This window comes from Tachyglossus aculeatus, chromosome 7 (assembly GCF_015852505.1).
Source record: "Tachyglossus aculeatus isolate mTacAcu1 chromosome 7, mTacAcu1.pri, whole genome shotgun sequence".
NCBI lineage: Eukaryota > Metazoa > Chordata > Mammalia > Monotremata > Tachyglossidae > Tachyglossus > Tachyglossus aculeatus.
Genome location: NC_052072.1, coordinates 23,010,164 through 23,026,767, shown reverse-complemented (window position 1 = coordinate 23,026,767; position 16,604 = coordinate 23,010,164). Strand labels below are relative to the sequence as shown.

General features: G+C 48.3%; 1 protein-coding gene across 1 annotated transcript in view; it reads left to right on the top strand.

The window, feature by feature from the left end:
• Positions 1 to 16,604, top strand: part of CR2 (complement C3d receptor 2) — a 65,560-nt gene that overhangs the window by 36,072 nt on the left and 12,884 nt on the right. Inside the window, exons 14-33 of the mRNA XM_038748859.1 lie at positions 279 to 686; positions 1,211 to 1,387; positions 1,479 to 1,578; positions 1,888 to 1,973; positions 2,522 to 2,929; positions 3,469 to 3,645; positions 3,745 to 3,844; positions 4,157 to 4,242; positions 4,740 to 5,147; positions 5,941 to 6,052; positions 6,640 to 6,725; positions 7,242 to 7,649; positions 8,181 to 8,357; positions 8,451 to 8,550; positions 8,864 to 8,949; positions 10,122 to 10,529; positions 11,164 to 11,340; positions 11,427 to 11,514; positions 14,548 to 14,633; positions 15,005 to 15,415. Coding sequence (XP_038604787.1) covers positions 279 to 686; positions 1,211 to 1,387; positions 1,479 to 1,578; positions 1,888 to 1,973; positions 2,522 to 2,929; positions 3,469 to 3,645; positions 3,745 to 3,844; positions 4,157 to 4,242; positions 4,740 to 5,147; positions 5,941 to 6,052; positions 6,640 to 6,725; positions 7,242 to 7,649; positions 8,181 to 8,357; positions 8,451 to 8,550; positions 8,864 to 8,949; positions 10,122 to 10,529; positions 11,164 to 11,340; positions 11,427 to 11,514; positions 14,548 to 14,633; positions 15,005 to 15,415 — 4,089 coding nt within the window. The remainder of the gene's footprint in view (positions 1 to 278; positions 687 to 1,210; positions 1,388 to 1,478; positions 1,579 to 1,887; positions 1,974 to 2,521; positions 2,930 to 3,468; positions 3,646 to 3,744; positions 3,845 to 4,156; positions 4,243 to 4,739; positions 5,148 to 5,940; positions 6,053 to 6,639; positions 6,726 to 7,241; positions 7,650 to 8,180; positions 8,358 to 8,450; positions 8,551 to 8,863; positions 8,950 to 10,121; positions 10,530 to 11,163; positions 11,341 to 11,426; positions 11,515 to 14,547; positions 14,634 to 15,004; positions 15,416 to 16,604) is intronic.

The window sequence follows — 16,604 nt, the reverse complement described above, 5'->3', positions numbered from 1 at the left end:
TTTTTCTCCCCCTAGTAATGGAACTTATTCTCCTGTTGCTTTCCCCATCTGGAAGACTTCACTCTTCACTCCTGTCATCACCTTTCCATCTCCTTTTCACATGGATATGCTTCAACTTCCCCCAGGGGGCCCTTCCCAATTGGATGGAATTCAATTGCTCACGCTCTCCTTAGCCAGTTGAAGTTATGACCTCACTGAGTCTTCATTAGAAACATGTGGACTCAGAGATTGGCTGGATCATCACAACATCAAGTAGCCCCTTTCTATCTTCTCTCCAGTGATCCTCTGCCCTCCACCCCCAGCCCTCACAAATGGGAGATACTCGGGCAGCCGCATAGGGGATTTTCCCTATGGGATGGAAGTCAATTATGAATGTGACCGCGGCCCTGAGAGCGGAGTGACGTTTCAGCTCATCGGAGAGCGAACCATCCGCTGCATCAGTGATGGAGAGGGGACAGGAGTCTGGAACGGGAATGCCCCTCGGTGCGAGCTGTCCACCGCTGCTGTCCGCTGCCAGAGACCCCAGATCCCCAATGGCTACCCAGAAGACCGGTGGAAACCCTCTTATTCCTACAACGAGACAGTGAAGGTCGTCTGTGATTTGGGTTTCACGTTAAGGGGTGTAGGGGAGATCCGCTGCCGAGCTGATGAAAGCTGGGGTCCTGCTGTACCCACCTGTGAGAAGGGTGAGTGGACAGGGGAGGGAGCAGATGTCTCAGCCATTGGTCTTGGAAACCAGAGAGGTGGGGGGTGATGGGTGACTTCTCTGCTATCTGGCTACTGGATGAGGCAAAGGAAATTTTTCTGCTCATCAAGAAATACATCTTGATTTCTTCCTTCCTTGGAGGTTTTCAGAAATGTGAAGGACCTCATTTGTTTGGGTAAGGTTGGATCTAGTCAGAATAAGGAATTGGACAGATGACCTGAGAACGGCCCCATGAACATCAATTCAGGAAGGTCATTCGATGCTGTTGGTTCGGTGCAAGTTTAGATAGAGGCCTTGAACATTCCATGTTCCTCAGCAGAGGAAGAGCATCTTTAAAATTCTCAACTGTGGAAAACTGAGCTTTGAGCGGGTAGTAGCAGAGGCCCTGACTTCATGTTTAATGCTTTTCTTCCTGTGGAAGAGAGAACACCGGGGCCTCTGTGTTAGAGTTGTTGGGTCACTGGCTGGGTGCAGCCTGGTTTCCATGGGATGCTTTTTCTGCAGATTGCGAGGCACCTCCAAGCATCCCCCATGGGCGGCACACTGGCGGGGCGATGGGCATCTTTGGCCCTGGGGTGTCGGTAGACTACAGCTGTGATCCTGGATTCTTTCTTGTGGGAGACAGGACCATCCACTGCTCATCCCGGGGAACCTGGAGTCCTGCTGCCCCACAGTGCACAGGTGCTTGCGGTCGCGGGCCTAGTTTTGTGCTCTGGCCTCTGAGGAAACCCCAAGTACAGCTCTCGCTCTCTCCCCCTCGCTCTTCCCATAGGGGCATCTTGTGAAGGCCTAGGAGAATTGCACAATGGCCAGGTGAAACGGCCACCAGGTCTCCAGGTTGGAGAGACTGTTACCTTTGCCTGTGATGAGGGGTGAGTGTGGGGTGACGTAGGCTGAAAGGGGACCTGAGATCGACCCCTTTGCTTAGTGAACTATGGACCCCACTCAGTGAGCATTCTCATGATCCTCACAGCCCTCTCCCTTTCAGTGAGTCTATGAGGGCTTGACTGGGGTATCCGTAAATGCCCAGGGCAGCTGGTCCTGGCTGTGCTCGTTGTGTGCCATTCTGTGATTCTCTGTGTTGAGAACCGGTGAGCCTACTGTCCCACCAGGAATACTGGCAGCTTGCGCTCAGAGGGGAACAGGGGAAGATCACTGAGGACAACCCCCTCTGTCCGCAGGTACCACTTAATCGGTGAGCCCTTTAGTGAGTGTGTCGTTCGTGCAGGGAGCGCCGTATGGTCCCATGAGTTCCCAGTCTGTGAGGGTGAGTATAATCTGGTCTATTTAGCAATTGCATCAGTTTTGAAAGGCTTGCTTGCAGCTCTTAGCCCATTACAGACCGAATCATGCATGGGGATAAGCTGAATTATACAATTCATTTTAGCCATTCATCTTTGCCTCCTTCTGCTCCCTCACCAGCCACATCCTAGTAAACTCATCATCATTTTCTTCAGTTATTTTTCCTTGGCTCAGTAGTGGAAGTTTTTCTTCTGTTATTTTCCCCATCTAGAATGCTTAACCATTCATTTCTGCCTCCCCACTTCCATCTCCCAAGTGCTTAATATAGTGCTCTGTCCACAGTAAGCGCTCAATAAATGACTGAATGAATGAATGATGTTTTCCCACTTCCAAGCTTCAAGTTCCTCCATAGGGCCTCTTTCAGTTCCATGGGATCCATCTTCTCATCCTCTTTAACCACCATAAGTTAAGGCCGTGCACACAGCACATCTAAGTCTTCACTACAGGGGAATGGGCTCGGAGATTGGCTGGATCATCACAACGTCGAGTGGTCCATTTCTGTCTTCTCCCCAGAGATCCTCTGCCCTCCTCCCCCTGGGATCTCCAATGGGAGACACTCGGGCAGCCACTCAGGAGATTTTCCCTATGGAATGGAAGTCAGTTACGAATGTGATCGCGGCCCAGAGAAGGGAGTGACATTCCGGCTCATCGGAGAGCGAACCATCCGCTGCATCAGCGATGGAGAGGGGACGGGAGTCTGGAACGGGAATGCCCCTCAGTGCGAGCTGTCCACCGCTGCTGTCCGCTGCCAGAGACCTCAGATCCCCAGTGGCTACCCAGAAGACCGGTGGAAACCCACTTATTCCTACAATGAGACAGCGAAGGTCATCTGTGATTTGGGTTTTACATTAAGGGGCGCAGGGGAGATTCGCTGCCAAGCTGATGAAACCTGGGGTCCTGCTGTACCCACCTGTGAGAAGGGTGAGTGGTCGGGGAGGGAGCAGATGTCTAAACCATTTGCCTCAGAAACCAAAGAGGTGGGAGTGGTCATGGACCCTAGATAGGTGTACTCTCTCCTATTTGTCTTCTGAACAAGGCAAAGGTAATGTTTCCTGCTTGTCAAGAGGTTAGTCTTTCAGAGGGAGTGCATGGATCTCCTTCCTTGAAGGTTTTCAGAAATGAAAAGGACCCTGCGTGTTTGGGTAAGGCTGGACGTGGTTGGTATAAGGGATTGGACGGATGACCTCAGAAGGGCCTGCCCACACCGAACCTAAACAAGGATGCTCACATAATGCTGTTTTGGGAAGTGCCAGTTTAGATGGAGGCTTTAAAAGCCATCTCTTCCTCAGTGGGGGAGGATCATAAAATTGGCTTTGGAGAAGTGTGCTTCGATCAGGGTGTGGCAGAGGCCATAACTTCATGTTTAATGCCTTAAAGAGAGAGCTCCAGGGTCTTTATGGTGGAGTTGCTGGCTCATTGATTGGGTGCAGCCTGTTTTCCATGGGATGCTTTTTCCGCAGATTGTCAGTCGCCTCCAAGCATACCCCACGGGCAGCACACTGGCGGGTCGATGGGCAGCTTTGCCCCCGGGGTGTCAGTAGACTACAGCTGTGATCCTGGATACTTGCTTGTGGGAGATGGATCCATCCGCTGCTCGTCCCAGGGAACTTGGAGTCCTGCTGCCCCACAATGCACAGGTGCTTGCGGTTGTGGGCCTAGTTGTGTGCTCTTGTCTCTGAGGAAAACCTGAGTATAGCTCTCTCTCTCTGTCTCTCCCCCACTCGTTCTTCCCATAGAGGCATCTTGTGAAGGTCTAGCAGAACTACCCAATGGCCAGGTGAAAAGGCCACCAAGTCTCCAGGTCGGAGAGACCGTTACCTTTGCTTGTGATGAGGGGTGAGTGTGGGGCGATGCAGGCTGGAAGGGGACCTGAGTTCGATCCTTTTGCTCTGTGAACTATTGGCCCTGCTCAAAGAATGTTCTAATGAACTCACAGCCCTCTCCCCTTGAGGGAGGCTGTGAGGGCTTGACTGGGGTGTCCACATGTGACAGGCTTGGCAGGAAAGTTAGTCCTGGCTGTGCTTCTTGTCATTCGGTGAATCTCTGTGTTGAATTTGGAAAGGCTGCTGCCCTGTTGTGAACTCTGGTAGCGTGGGTCACAGAGAGGAGCAGGGGGAGGTCACCGAAGACAATCCCATCTGTCTGTAGGTACCGCTTAATTGGTGAGTCCTCTAGTGAGTGTGAGGTTCGTGCAGGGAGCGCCGTCTGGTCCCATGAGGTCCCGGTCTGTGAACGTGAGTATGGTCTGGGTCCTTTGAGCAATTGCATCAGTTCTGAAGGGCTTGCCTGAAGCTCCTAGCACCTTTCAGACCAATAGAGAGGGTTACGGTAATGCACTGGATAAACTAAATTACACAGTTCTTTCCAGCCATTCTGCTTTGCCCCCTTCTGCTCCCTCACCAACCTCATCCTGGTAAACTCATCATCATTTTCTTCAGTCATTTTCCTTGACTCAGTAGTAGAAGATTTTTCTTCTGTTGCTTTTTCCATCTAAAGTGCTTTACCCTTCATTTCTGCCTTGGCATTTCCATCACCTTTTCCAACTTCCAAATTCCAACTTCCCCCATGAGGCCTTTCTCAATTCCATGGTATCCATTTGCCCATCTTCTCCTTAACTGTCATAAGTTACGGCCACAACACGGCACACCTGAGTCTTCAGTACAGGTGAGCGGGCTCAGGGATTGGCTGGATCATCACAACGTCAAGTGGTCAGTTTTTTTCTTCTCCTCAGAGATCCTCTGCACTCCCCCTCCTATGATCCCCAATGGGACATACTCAGGCAGTCGCTCAGGACATTTTCCTCATGGAACAGAAGTCAGTTATGAATGTGACCATGGCCCCGAGAGCGGTGTTACGTTCCAGCTCATAGGTGAGCGAACCATCCACTGCACCAGCGATGGAGAGGGGACAGGAGTCTGGAGTGGGAATGCCCCTCGGTGTGAGCTGTCCACTGCTGCTGTCCGCTGCCAGAGACCCCAGGTCCCCAATGGCTACCCGGAAAACGGGTTGAAACCCACTTATTCCTACAACGAGACTGTGAAGATCCTCTGTGAATTGGGTTTCACTTTAATGGGCATTGGGAAGATCCGCTGCCGAGCCGATAACAGCTGGGGTCCTGCTGTGCCAACCTGTGAGAAGGGTGAGTGGTCGGGGGAGCAACCATCTAAGCCATTTGTCTCAGAAACCAGAGAGGTGGGGGAGATCATGGACCCTAGATGGATATCTTCTCTCCTATTTTTCTTCTGAACGAGGCAAAGGCAATGGTTCCTGCTTGATAAGGGGTTAGTCTTTCAGAGGGAGTGCACAAATCTCCTTCCTTGGTGGTTTTCAGAAATTAAAAAGACCCCGCATGTTTGGGTAAGGCTGGACCTGGCCAGATTCAGGAATTGGACAGACGACCTTAGAATTGCTCCACCAACATCAATTCAGGAGGGTCATTCTTTACTGTTGGTGGAGGTGCCAATTTAGATGGAGGTCTTGAACATTCCATCTTCCTCAGCATGTTTATAATTCCCGACTGTGGAAAACTGCACTTTGAGTGGGTAGTAGCAGAGGCCATGACTTCATGTATAATGCTTTTCTTCCTGTGGAAAAGAGAACTCTGGGGACTTTGTGGTGGATTTGTTGGGTCACTGGTTCAGTGTAACTTGTTTTCCTTGGGATGCTTTTTCTGAGGATTGTGAGGCACCTCCAAGTATCCACAATGGGCAGCACACTGGTGGGGCTTTGGGTGGTTTTGCCCCCGGGTTGTCGGTAGAGTACAGCTGTGATCCTGGATATTTGCTCATGGGAGACAAGACCATCCACTGCTCGACCCAGGGAACCTGGTGTCCTGCTGCCCCACAGTGCACAGGTGTTTGCAGTTGTGGGCCTACTTGTGTTCTCTGCTCTCTGAGGAAACCCCCAAGTACAGCTCTCTCTCTCCCTCCTAGCTCTTACCATTGAGGCGTCTTGTGGAAACCTAGGAGAACTACACAATGGCCAGGTGAAAAGGCCACCAAGTCTCAGGGTTGGAGAGACCGTTACCTTTGCTTGTGATGAGGGGTGAGTGTGGGACAACACAGACTGAAATAATAATATAATAATGATGGCATTTGTTAAGCGCTTACTATGTGCAGAGCATTGTTCTAAGCACTGGGAGGGAATACAAGGTGATCAAGTTGTCCCACGTGGGGCTCATTTTCCAGATGAGGTAACTGAGGCTCAGAGAAGTGAAGTGACTTGCCCAAGGTCACACAGCAGACATGTGGCGGAGCCAGAATTCGAGCCCATGACCTCTGCCTCCAAAGCCCGTGCTCTTTCCACTGAGCCACGCTGCTTCTCTAATTTCTCTAATGAAATGGGACCTGGGATCGATCCCTTTGCTCAGTGAACTATGGGCCCCACTCAATAAGCATTCTAACGATCCTCACAGCCCACCCCCTTACAGTAAAGCTGTGAGGACTTGCCTGGGGTATTCATATGTGCCAGGGATGGCAGAGCAGCTGGTCCTGGCTGTGCTTGTTGTGTGTCATTCTGTGATTTTCTATGCTGGGGACTGGAGTGGCTACTGCCCCTCTGGGAACACCAGCAGTGTGGATCTCAGAGGGGAGCAGGGGGAGGTCACCGAGGACAACCCCCTCTGTCCGTAGGTACCACTTAATCGGTGAGCCCTCTAGTGAGTGTGTGGTTCGTGCGGGGAGCGCCGTCTGGTCCCATGAGGTCCCGGTCTGTGAACGTGAGTATGATCTTGTCTCTTGAGAACTTTTTCTTTAGCTCTGAAAAGGCTTCGAGGCTCCGAATGTCCATCAGTTGCAACCTGTTGCAGACCCACAAAGATGACTCGTGGTCATTCACTGAGAAAAAATGAAAACCTCAGCCTTGTTCATTTTCACCATCCTCTTTTGACTCCTGCTCTCTCACCAGTCTTACCCTGGTAAATTCATCACCATTTTCTTCAATCATTTTCCATATCTCAGTGACGGAAGTTATCTTAATGTTGCGTCCCCCTTCAGGAATACTTTACCTTTCATTGAGGTCTCCCCTTTTCAATCCTTTTTTCCTACTTGTAAACTTCAACTTCTTCCATGGAACCTTCCTCAATTCCATGGGATCCATCTGCTCATCCTCTCCTTAACAGTCATAAGTTACGGCCACACATGCGATGCATCTGAGTCTTCACTACAGGTGAGTTGGCTCAGGGATTGCCTGGATCATCCCAACGTCAAGTGGTCAGTTTCTGTCTTCTCTCTAGAGATCCTCTGCCCTGCACCCCCTGCCATCACCAACGGGAGACACTTGGGCAGTCATTCCGGAGATTTTCCTCATGGAACGGAAGTCATTTACGAATGTGACCGCAGCCCCGAGAGAGGAGTGACATTCCGGCTCATCGGAGAGGGAACCATCCGCTGCATCAGGGCTGGAGAGGGGATGGGAGTCTGGAACGGAACTGCCCCTCGGTGTGAGCTGTCCGCCACTGCTGTCCACTGCCAGAGACCCCAGGTCCCCAATGGCTACCCAGAAGACGGTTGGAAACACATTTATTCCTACAATGAGACGGTGAAGATCATCTGTGAATCAGGTTTCACGTTAAAAGGCATCGGGCAGATCCGCTGCCAACCCGATAACAGTTGGGGTCCCACGGTGCCAACCTGTGAAAAGGGTGAGTGGTGGGGGAGGAAGCAGACATCTCAGCCATTGGTCTCGGAGCCCAGTGAGATTGAGGGGAGGGAAACTAGATGGTTGACTTTTCTGCTATTGGTCTTTTAATAAGCCAAATGAAATATTTCCAGCTTATCAAAAAGGTTAGTCTTTGAGATGGAGTGCATGAAATCTCCTTTTATGGAGATCTTTGAAGGACCCCACATGTTTGGGTAAGACTAGAACCAGGAGACTGAGGGATTGGATAGATGATCTCAGGAGGACCCCACCCATCATATTGAAGTATGTTGTATCCCACCATTGAAAGTGCCAGATTACCCAGAAGCTCTGAAGAATATCTCTTCTTCAGCGGAAGAAGAGCTGTTTAAAATTCCTGGCTTTGGAGAAGCGTGATTTGAGCAGGAAGCAGCAGAATCCATCCTTGACTTTGTGGATAGCCATCTTCTTCCCCTGGAAAAGAGAATTCCAGGTTCTTTCTAGCTAGAATTTCAGGGTCCTCCTGTCTGGTTTCCATGGGACGCTTTTTCCGCAGATTGTCAGCCGCCTCCAAGCATCCCCCACGGGCGGCACACTGGCAGGGCGATGGGCAGCTTTGCCCCCGGGGTGTCAGTAGACTACAGCTGTGATCCTGGATACTTGCTTGTGGGAAATGGGTCCATCCGCTGCTCATCCCAGGGAATCTGGAGTCCTGCTGCCCCACAGTGCACAGGTGCTTGCGGTTGCGGGCCTAATCGTGTGCTCTGGCCTCTGAGGAAACCCTGAGTACAACTCTCTCTCTCCCCCCAACTTGTTCTTCCCATAGAGGCATCTTGTGAAGGTCTAGCAGAACTGCCTAATGGCCAGGTGAAAAGGCCACCAAGTCTCCAGGTCGGAGAGACCGTTACCTTTGCTTGTGATAAGGGGTGAGTGAAGGATAACACAGACTGAAAGGGGACCCGAGATCGATCCCTTTGCTCCGAGAACGATGGGGCCCCGTTCAACGAATGTTCTAAGTAACCTCATAGCCTGCTCCCTTTCAGGGAAGCTGTGAGGGCTTGATTGGGGCCATCCTTATATGCCCAGGGAAAGAGGGCAGCTGGTTCTGACTGTGCTCATTGTATGTCGTTCTGCAATTATCTGTGTTGGGAACTGGAGAGGCTACTGCCCCTGTGGGAACATGTGGGTCTCAGAGGGGAGCAGGGGGAGGTCACCGAGGACAAACCCCTCTGTCTATAGGTACCACTTAATTGGTGAGCCCTCTAGTGAGTGTGTGGTTCAAGCAGGGAGCGCCGTCTGGTCCCATGAGGTCCCGCTCTGTGAACGTGAGTATCCTTGATGCTGTCGCACTCTGCATCTCTTGCATCAGTTCTGGAAAGTCTTGCCTACCTCCAACTCTGAATCACTTGCAGCCCAGTACAGACCAACAGAGATGGCCCATGGTTATCCAAGGATAACCAATGCGGAAACTGGACAATCCCACCCACTTTTTTTTAATGGCATTTATTAAGCTCTTACTATGTGCAAAGCACTGTTCTAAGCACTGGGGAGGTTACAAGGTGATTAGGTTGTCCCATGTGGGGCTCACAGTCTTAATCTCCATTTTACAGATGAGGTAACTGAGGCCTGGAGAAGTTAAGTGACTTAGCCAAAGTCACACGGCTGACAAGTGGCGGATCCAGGATTTGAATCCATGACCTCTGACTCCAAAGCCCGTACTCTTTCCACTGAGCCACGCTGCTTCTCTCAGACCATCTTTCTGTCCCTTCACCTGTTTTTCCTGGGAAAAGCCCACCTGCCAGTCTTTCCTCTTTTCCAACTAACATTGACAATTTCTCCTTTTCAAGCTATTCTCAAATTTCTTTAATATAGTCTCATTCACTTTTTGGAAGTCACCATCATAATTCATCTTCATCATTATTCTGGCATTTACTGTTTGACTCCTTTGCGACAAAATACAGATTCGCCACGTCCTTTAAATACACTTTGGCTCCATTTATCTCCCCATCATGTAATACCTCCATCCACATTTCACTCTCTGAAGGCTTGTTCCTCTATTTTGCTCTTTAATATTTGTCTTCCTACAGATCAAGATATAGTTTTGTTTACCTTGCTTTGTACTGTTACCAGTTCAAATGCCACACAAATGAAGAGAGTGATGGAGATTGTAAGCTCACTGTGGGAAGAGAATGTGTCTGTTTATTGTTATATTATACTCTCCTAGGTGCTTAGTACAGTGCTTTGCACACAGTAAGTTCTCAATAAACAGAATTGAATGAACGAATGAAAAAAATCTTTAGGGTAGCAGGATTAAAAAATGAACTCGAATGACATAGTACCATTTCATATCATAATTTCAAACTTATTTTAGAATTTGCACAAGGATTCAGAAGCTCCTTTATCCCAACTCCTCTTTGGGGTTTTCACAGAGGATCGGGATACATATGGGTTTGCTATAATTGGCTCTTTGTTCCTTCATCACCTTGTTTTGCTCCAGAAATCTTCTGCCCACCACCACCCACGACCCCCAACGGGAGACCTTCGGGCACCCCCTCAGGAGTTTATCCTCATGGAACAGAGGTGACTTACAAATGTGACCCTGGCCCCGAAACAGGAGTGACGTTCCTGCTCATCGGAGAGAAAACCATCCGCTGCATCAGTGATGGAGAGGGGACGGGAGTCTGGAATAATTTTGCTCCTCTGTGTGAGCTTTCTACTCTGACCGTTCGATGTGGGAGCCCACAGATCCCCAATGGGAAACTGCTGTCTTGGCCGGAAGCCTCTTATTCATACAACGACACCGTGCTGATTGGCTGCAATCCTGGTTTCACCTTGAAGGGTAGCCAACGTATCCGATGCCAACCCGACAACACCTGGGGTCCAGCTGTGCCAACCTGTGAGAAGGGTGAGTGTGAGTCTATTGGTCACCTTCCCACCGGGAAACTGAGGCAGAAGTGGAAATAGACAGTGGGATAACTTGAGTTTCTCATTCTGTTAGTCCTCTTGTTTTAAACTTGTTGAGCCTTCATTTTAGACAGGCCCTAGACACTAGTCCCTAACTGACAGGATTGTGCCAATACTAACTTAGTTGGCAATGGGAAACACAGGACTAAGGAAATTACAAGAAACGTCATCTTCAGCATCACCCAAATCAGATTCACTGGGATGGGGAAGAGAACGGCCCATTTTCTTTTTATTTTAATAGTATTTGGTAAGTGCTTACAGTATGTCAAGCACTGGGGTAAATACAAGTTAACCAAGTCTATCGCAGTCTCTGTCCCACATGGGGGCTCATAGTTTAAGTAGGAGGGAACCCAACTGTCCCCATTTTACAGTTGAGAGTACTGAATAACAGATAAATTAAGTGACAGACTAGGGTTTAGAACGCAGTTCCTCTGACTCCAACACCATCCCATGTTAGCAACTGAAACTCTCCGGAGAAACATTTTGCCTGGAGATGTCCTAAAGTTCAGGTAGGCTGACCGTCCAAATAGAACTTTATTTTCTCATCACTTTTGTTCGGAAACTTTTCTTTTCAGAATGCCAGCCTCCTCCCGCGATTCTTCATGGGCGGCACACAGGCAGGGATGAGGGCCTAGTTGTCCCTGGGGTCTCTGTAGACTACAGTTGTGATCCTGGCTTCGTGCTAATGGGCAATAAGTCTCTCCACTGTACACCTTTGGGGATTTGGAGTCCTGCCGCCCCACAGTGTGAAGGTATTTAACATTCCACTGTCATTCATTGTGTCCTTTTGGCTCTGCGGTTCGCTGTCTGGCCATTTATCCCAGGTTTCTTCTTTTAGAGTCGTCGTGTGACTTTGTTGGAGATGTCTTTACAGAGGCGCCCAGCGCCGATGTTGTGCGGACTATTAATTCTACATGTCAAGAGGGGTGAGTGTGGGGTGAGCTCATCTGACGGGAGTCTGCAACTTATTACTCTTCACTATAATTGAGAAGCAACATGGCCTAGAGAACAGAACGTGGGGCTGGGAGTCAAATGGACCTGGGTTCTATTCCCGGCTCCACCACTTGTCTGCTGTGTGACCTTGGGCAATTCACCTCACTTCTCTGTGCCTCAATTCCCTCATCTATATAACAGGGATTAAGACTGTGAGCCCCATGTGAGACTCACTGAAACCCCAGTGGTTGCCCATCCACATCTGCATCAAACAATCTCCTCACCATTGGCTTTAAAGCACTCAGTCACCTTACCCCCTGCTACCTCACCTTGCTACTCTCCTCCAGCGCTTAGAACAGTGCTTTGCACATAGTAAGTGCTTAATAAATACCATTATTATTATTATTATTATTATTATTATTATTATTATTATTATTATTACTCCAACCCAGTCCACACACCCTGCTCCTCTAATGCTAACCTTCTCACTATACCTTGATTTCATCTATCTTGCCACGGGCTCGTTCATTCATTCATTCATTCAATCATATTTATTGAGCGCTTACTGTGTGCACAGCACTGTACTAAGTGCTTGGGAAGTACAAATCGGCAACATATAGAGACTGTCCCTACCCAACAATGGGCTCACAGTCTAGAAGGGGGAGACAGGCAACAAAACAAGTAGACAGGTGTCAATACCATCATAATAAATAGAAGTGTAGCTATATACGGCTCCTCGCCCACATCCTCCTTCTGGCCTGGAGCACCCTCCCTCAAATCTGACAGACAATTACTCTCCCCCCACCTGCCTCCAAAGCCTATTAAAGGCAAATCTTCTCCAAGAGGCCTTCCATGACTAAGCCCCCTTTCCTCTTCTTCCACTCCCTTCTGCATCACCCTGACTTGCTCCCTTTGTTCATCCTCCCCTCCCAGCCTCACAACACTTATGTTCATATCTGAATTTTATTTGTTTCTATTAATGTCTGTCTTCCCCTCTAGACTGTAAGCTCATTGTGGGCAGGGAGTGTATCTGTTTATTGTTGTACTGTACTCCCCCAAGCATTTAGTACAGTGCTTTTCACACTGTCTCCCCCTTCTAGACTGTGAGACCATTGTCGGGTAGGGACCATCTCTATATGTTACCGACTTGTACTTCCCAAGCGCTTAGTACAGTGCTCTGCACACAGTAAGCACTCAATAAATATGATTGAATGAATGAATGAATGAATGACACATGGACTGTGTCCAACTTGGTTAGTTTGTATCTACCCCAGCAGTTAGTACAATGCCTGGCACATAGTGAGCGCTTAACATGCCCTTACATAATGATAATAATTATAATAGTGATGATGTGGATGATGATGATAATAACAGTAATAATAATAAAAATAATAATACTTGTCAAGGGCTTATAATGCTCCAAGCAATGGTCTAAGCCCTGGAATAAATAAATACAAGTTAATCAGGTGGACGCAGTCTAAGTCGTAGGGAGTATTACCATCAGTGGAATTTACTGAGTGCTTACTGTATGGAGAGGACCATACTAAGCATTCAGTTGGGATTTCATCCCCATTTTACAGATGAGGTAACTGAATAACAGAGAAGTTAAGTGACTTACCCAAGGTCAAACAGCAGACAAGTGGAGGAGCTGTGATTAGAACCCAGGTCCTTCTGCCTCCCAGGCCTATGCTCTTTCCATTAGGCCACACTGTTTCATGACCTGTGAGCACTGTATAATAATAATAATAATAATGAGGGCATTTATTAAGCACTCACTATGTGCAAAGCACTGTTCTGAGTGCTGGGGAAGTTACAAGGTGATCAGGTTGTCCCACAGAGGGCTCACAGTCTTAATCCCCATTTTACAGATGAAGTAACTGAGGCCCAGAGAAGTTAAGTGACTTGCCCAAAGTCACACAGCTGACAATTGGCAGAGCTGGGATTTGAACCCCTGACTCCAAAGTCTGTGCTCTTTCCACTGAGCCGCGGTAGCTTCCTGCCAAGATCACTTATTGTCTTCCTCCCTGGGAATAATCAGATCAGATAATTAGAGAAGCAGCATAGCTCAGTGGGAAGAGCACGGGCTTTGGAGTCAGAGGTAATGGGTTCGAATGCTGACTCTGCCACATGTCTGCTGTGTGACTTAGGGCAAGTCACTTCACTTCTCTGAGCCTCAGTGACTTCATCTGTAAAATGGGGATTAAGACTGTGAGCCCCACGTGGGACAACCTGATCACCTTGTATCCCCCCACCCCCTCCCAGGGCTTAGAACAGTGCTCTGCACATAGTAAGTGCTTAACAAATGCCATCATTATTATCCAGGGGGCAAAACTGCGGGGCAAATAGCAATGTTCATTCATTTAATCATATTTATTGATCGCTCACTGTATGCAGAGCACTGTACTATGCTTGGGAGAGTACAACAAGAAACAGATACATTCCCTGGCCACAACGAGCTCACAGTCTAGAGGGAGGGAGACAGACATAAATATAAACAAATACGAATGGGATAAATACAAGCTAATTAAGTTGGACCCAATCCATTTTCCCCATTGAGCTCACAGTCTTAATCCCCATTTTACAGATTGGTTAACTGAGTCACAGAGAAGTTAACTGACTTGCCCCAAATCACACAGCTGATCAATCAATCAATCAATCAATCATATTTATTGGGCACTTACTGTGTGCAGAGCACTGTACTAAGCGCTTGGGAAGTACAAGTTGGCAACATATAGAGATAGTCCCTACCCAACAGTGGGCTCACAGTCTAGAAGATGATTGGCAGAACCAGGATTAGAACCCAGATCCTTCTGACTCCCAGGGCCATGCTCTCTAGGCCATGCTGCTTCACAGTCAATCAATGGTATTTATTGAGCCCATATTGTGTGCAGAGCATTGTTCGAGGTGCTTAGGGAAGTACACTACAGTAGAGTCCGTAGGCGTGATCCCTGCCCATGAGAAGATTCCAGTCTACAGCAGTGCATATTCCACTTTACCTGAGAGGTAAACACATCTTTCTCTTCTAGGTACCATTTATCCGGATACAGTTACAGGCAGTGCTGGTCTGAAGAAGGCACTGGTGTCTGGTTTAAAGAGTTTCCAGTTTGTAAAGGTGAGTGGGATAAGCAACTAGGACAACAGGCTGGATCTTGTTTCTCGTTGATTCTAAAAGACCTGCTGTCTACCAGTCTTTTCAGGCTGGAAATATATCTCTTTGAAAGTCCCTGGGGGTGGTTGGATTTGGAGTGTGGATTTGGGGGCAAGTCTTTGGAAGAGTGGGGATTTTAGAAAATGACTCAATCAGCCAATCTCCCTACCTTCCTTCAATAACAAGCCAGGACTTAGCCGATTTCAAAAACAGATAATCAATACGAATGTTCGAGTACATCCACTTAGTTTCCCTCTCAAATTCCCATGAAGGCAAAGGTTTACTTGGAAAGTTCACATATAATATCCAATATTTCTCTTCAACATTTTTTCCAGTTATTTTTTGTCAGCCACCACCAGATATCCCCAATGGGAGGCACACTGGCAGCTATTTGGACAACTTTCCTTATGGAACGGAAATATCTTATAAATGTGGTTGGGGACGCAGATGGGAGGAGAAATTCCAGCTCCTGGGAGAGAGACACATCCGCTGCGTTAGCGATGATGAGAAGAATGGGGTCTGGAGTACCCCCCCGCCCAAGTGCATTCGATCCTTTTCCACTTCCCAGTGCCCAGACCCTCAGGTCCAGAATGGGTACAAAGTATCCGGAGCTGCTTTCCGATATACCCTAAATGACGCCGTGGTGTTTGCCTGCAATTCTGGCTTCTTCATGAAAGGCAGTCGCTTGATTCAGTGCCTTGCCAATAGCACCTGGGTTCCTGAGGTGCCACGCTGCATCAGGAAGGGTAAGGCTTGTTGGTTATTTTATGGTATTTGTTACGTGCTTGTTATGTGTCAAGCACTATTCTAAGTGCTGGGTTAGATACAAGATAATCAGGTTGGACACAGCCCCTGTCTCATATGGAGCTTATATTCTAAGTAGGAGGGAGAACACGTATTGAATCCCCATTTCTGCAAATGAGGAAACTGAAGATTGTTACCACTGGGGTCTTGGATGCAGAGAGAGGAAGGATTTAGTACAGAACCGAAGGATGAAGTGTCCCCTCTAGACTGTGAGCTCGTTTGGGGCAGGTTACCCTAGAGAAGCAGCGTGGCTCAGTGGAAAGAGCACAGGCTTTGGAGCCAGAGGTCAGAGTTCATGGGTTCAAATCCCTGCTCCACCAACTGCCAGCTGTGTGACTTTGGGCAAGTCACTTAACTTCTCTGAGCCTCAGTTCCCTCATCTGTAAAATGGGGATTAAGACTGTGAGCCCCCAGTGGGGCAACCTGATCACCTTGTAACCTCCCCAGCACTTAGAACAGTGCTTTGCACATAGTAAGCACTTAATACATGCTATTATTATTATTACCAAGTTGGTTATGTTGACATCTCCCAAGCACTTAGTGCAGTCAATCAGTACCATTGATTGATTGATTGATTCTGCATCTGAGCCCATCTGGGACATATCAGGGAAGGGACTAAAGTGAGAAAATATCAGAGATGTTTAAAAGAGGGTCCTCTCTTTTACTATTTATGGTATTTGTCGAGGGATCACTTTGTGCTAAGTACCGTACTAAACACTGTGGTGGATCTAAGACAAATCAGGTTGGTCACAGTCCCTCTCCCACCTTGGGCTCCCAGTCTAAATGGAAGGGAAAATGGGTAGTAAATCCCCATTTTACACATAAGGAAACTGAAGCCCAGAGAAGTGAAGTTTCTTGCCCAAGGTCACACAGCAGGCAAGTGGTAGAATCAGGGTTAGAACCCAGGTCTTCTGACCTCCAGGTCTTTGCTCTTTCCACTAAGCCGCAGTGCTTTTCTACATCCTGCCTGGCTATTGTCTTACTCCCTAATGAGTGTGCTGAGTAAATCTATATCAAAATTCATGGTGCCCCCTAAGATAATAACCTGGACTCTGATGTGACAGTTGAGTTTATATTCATTTTCTCTTTTAAACTCTCTGCTCTGTCATCAGCTGTCTGCTGAATACTCAT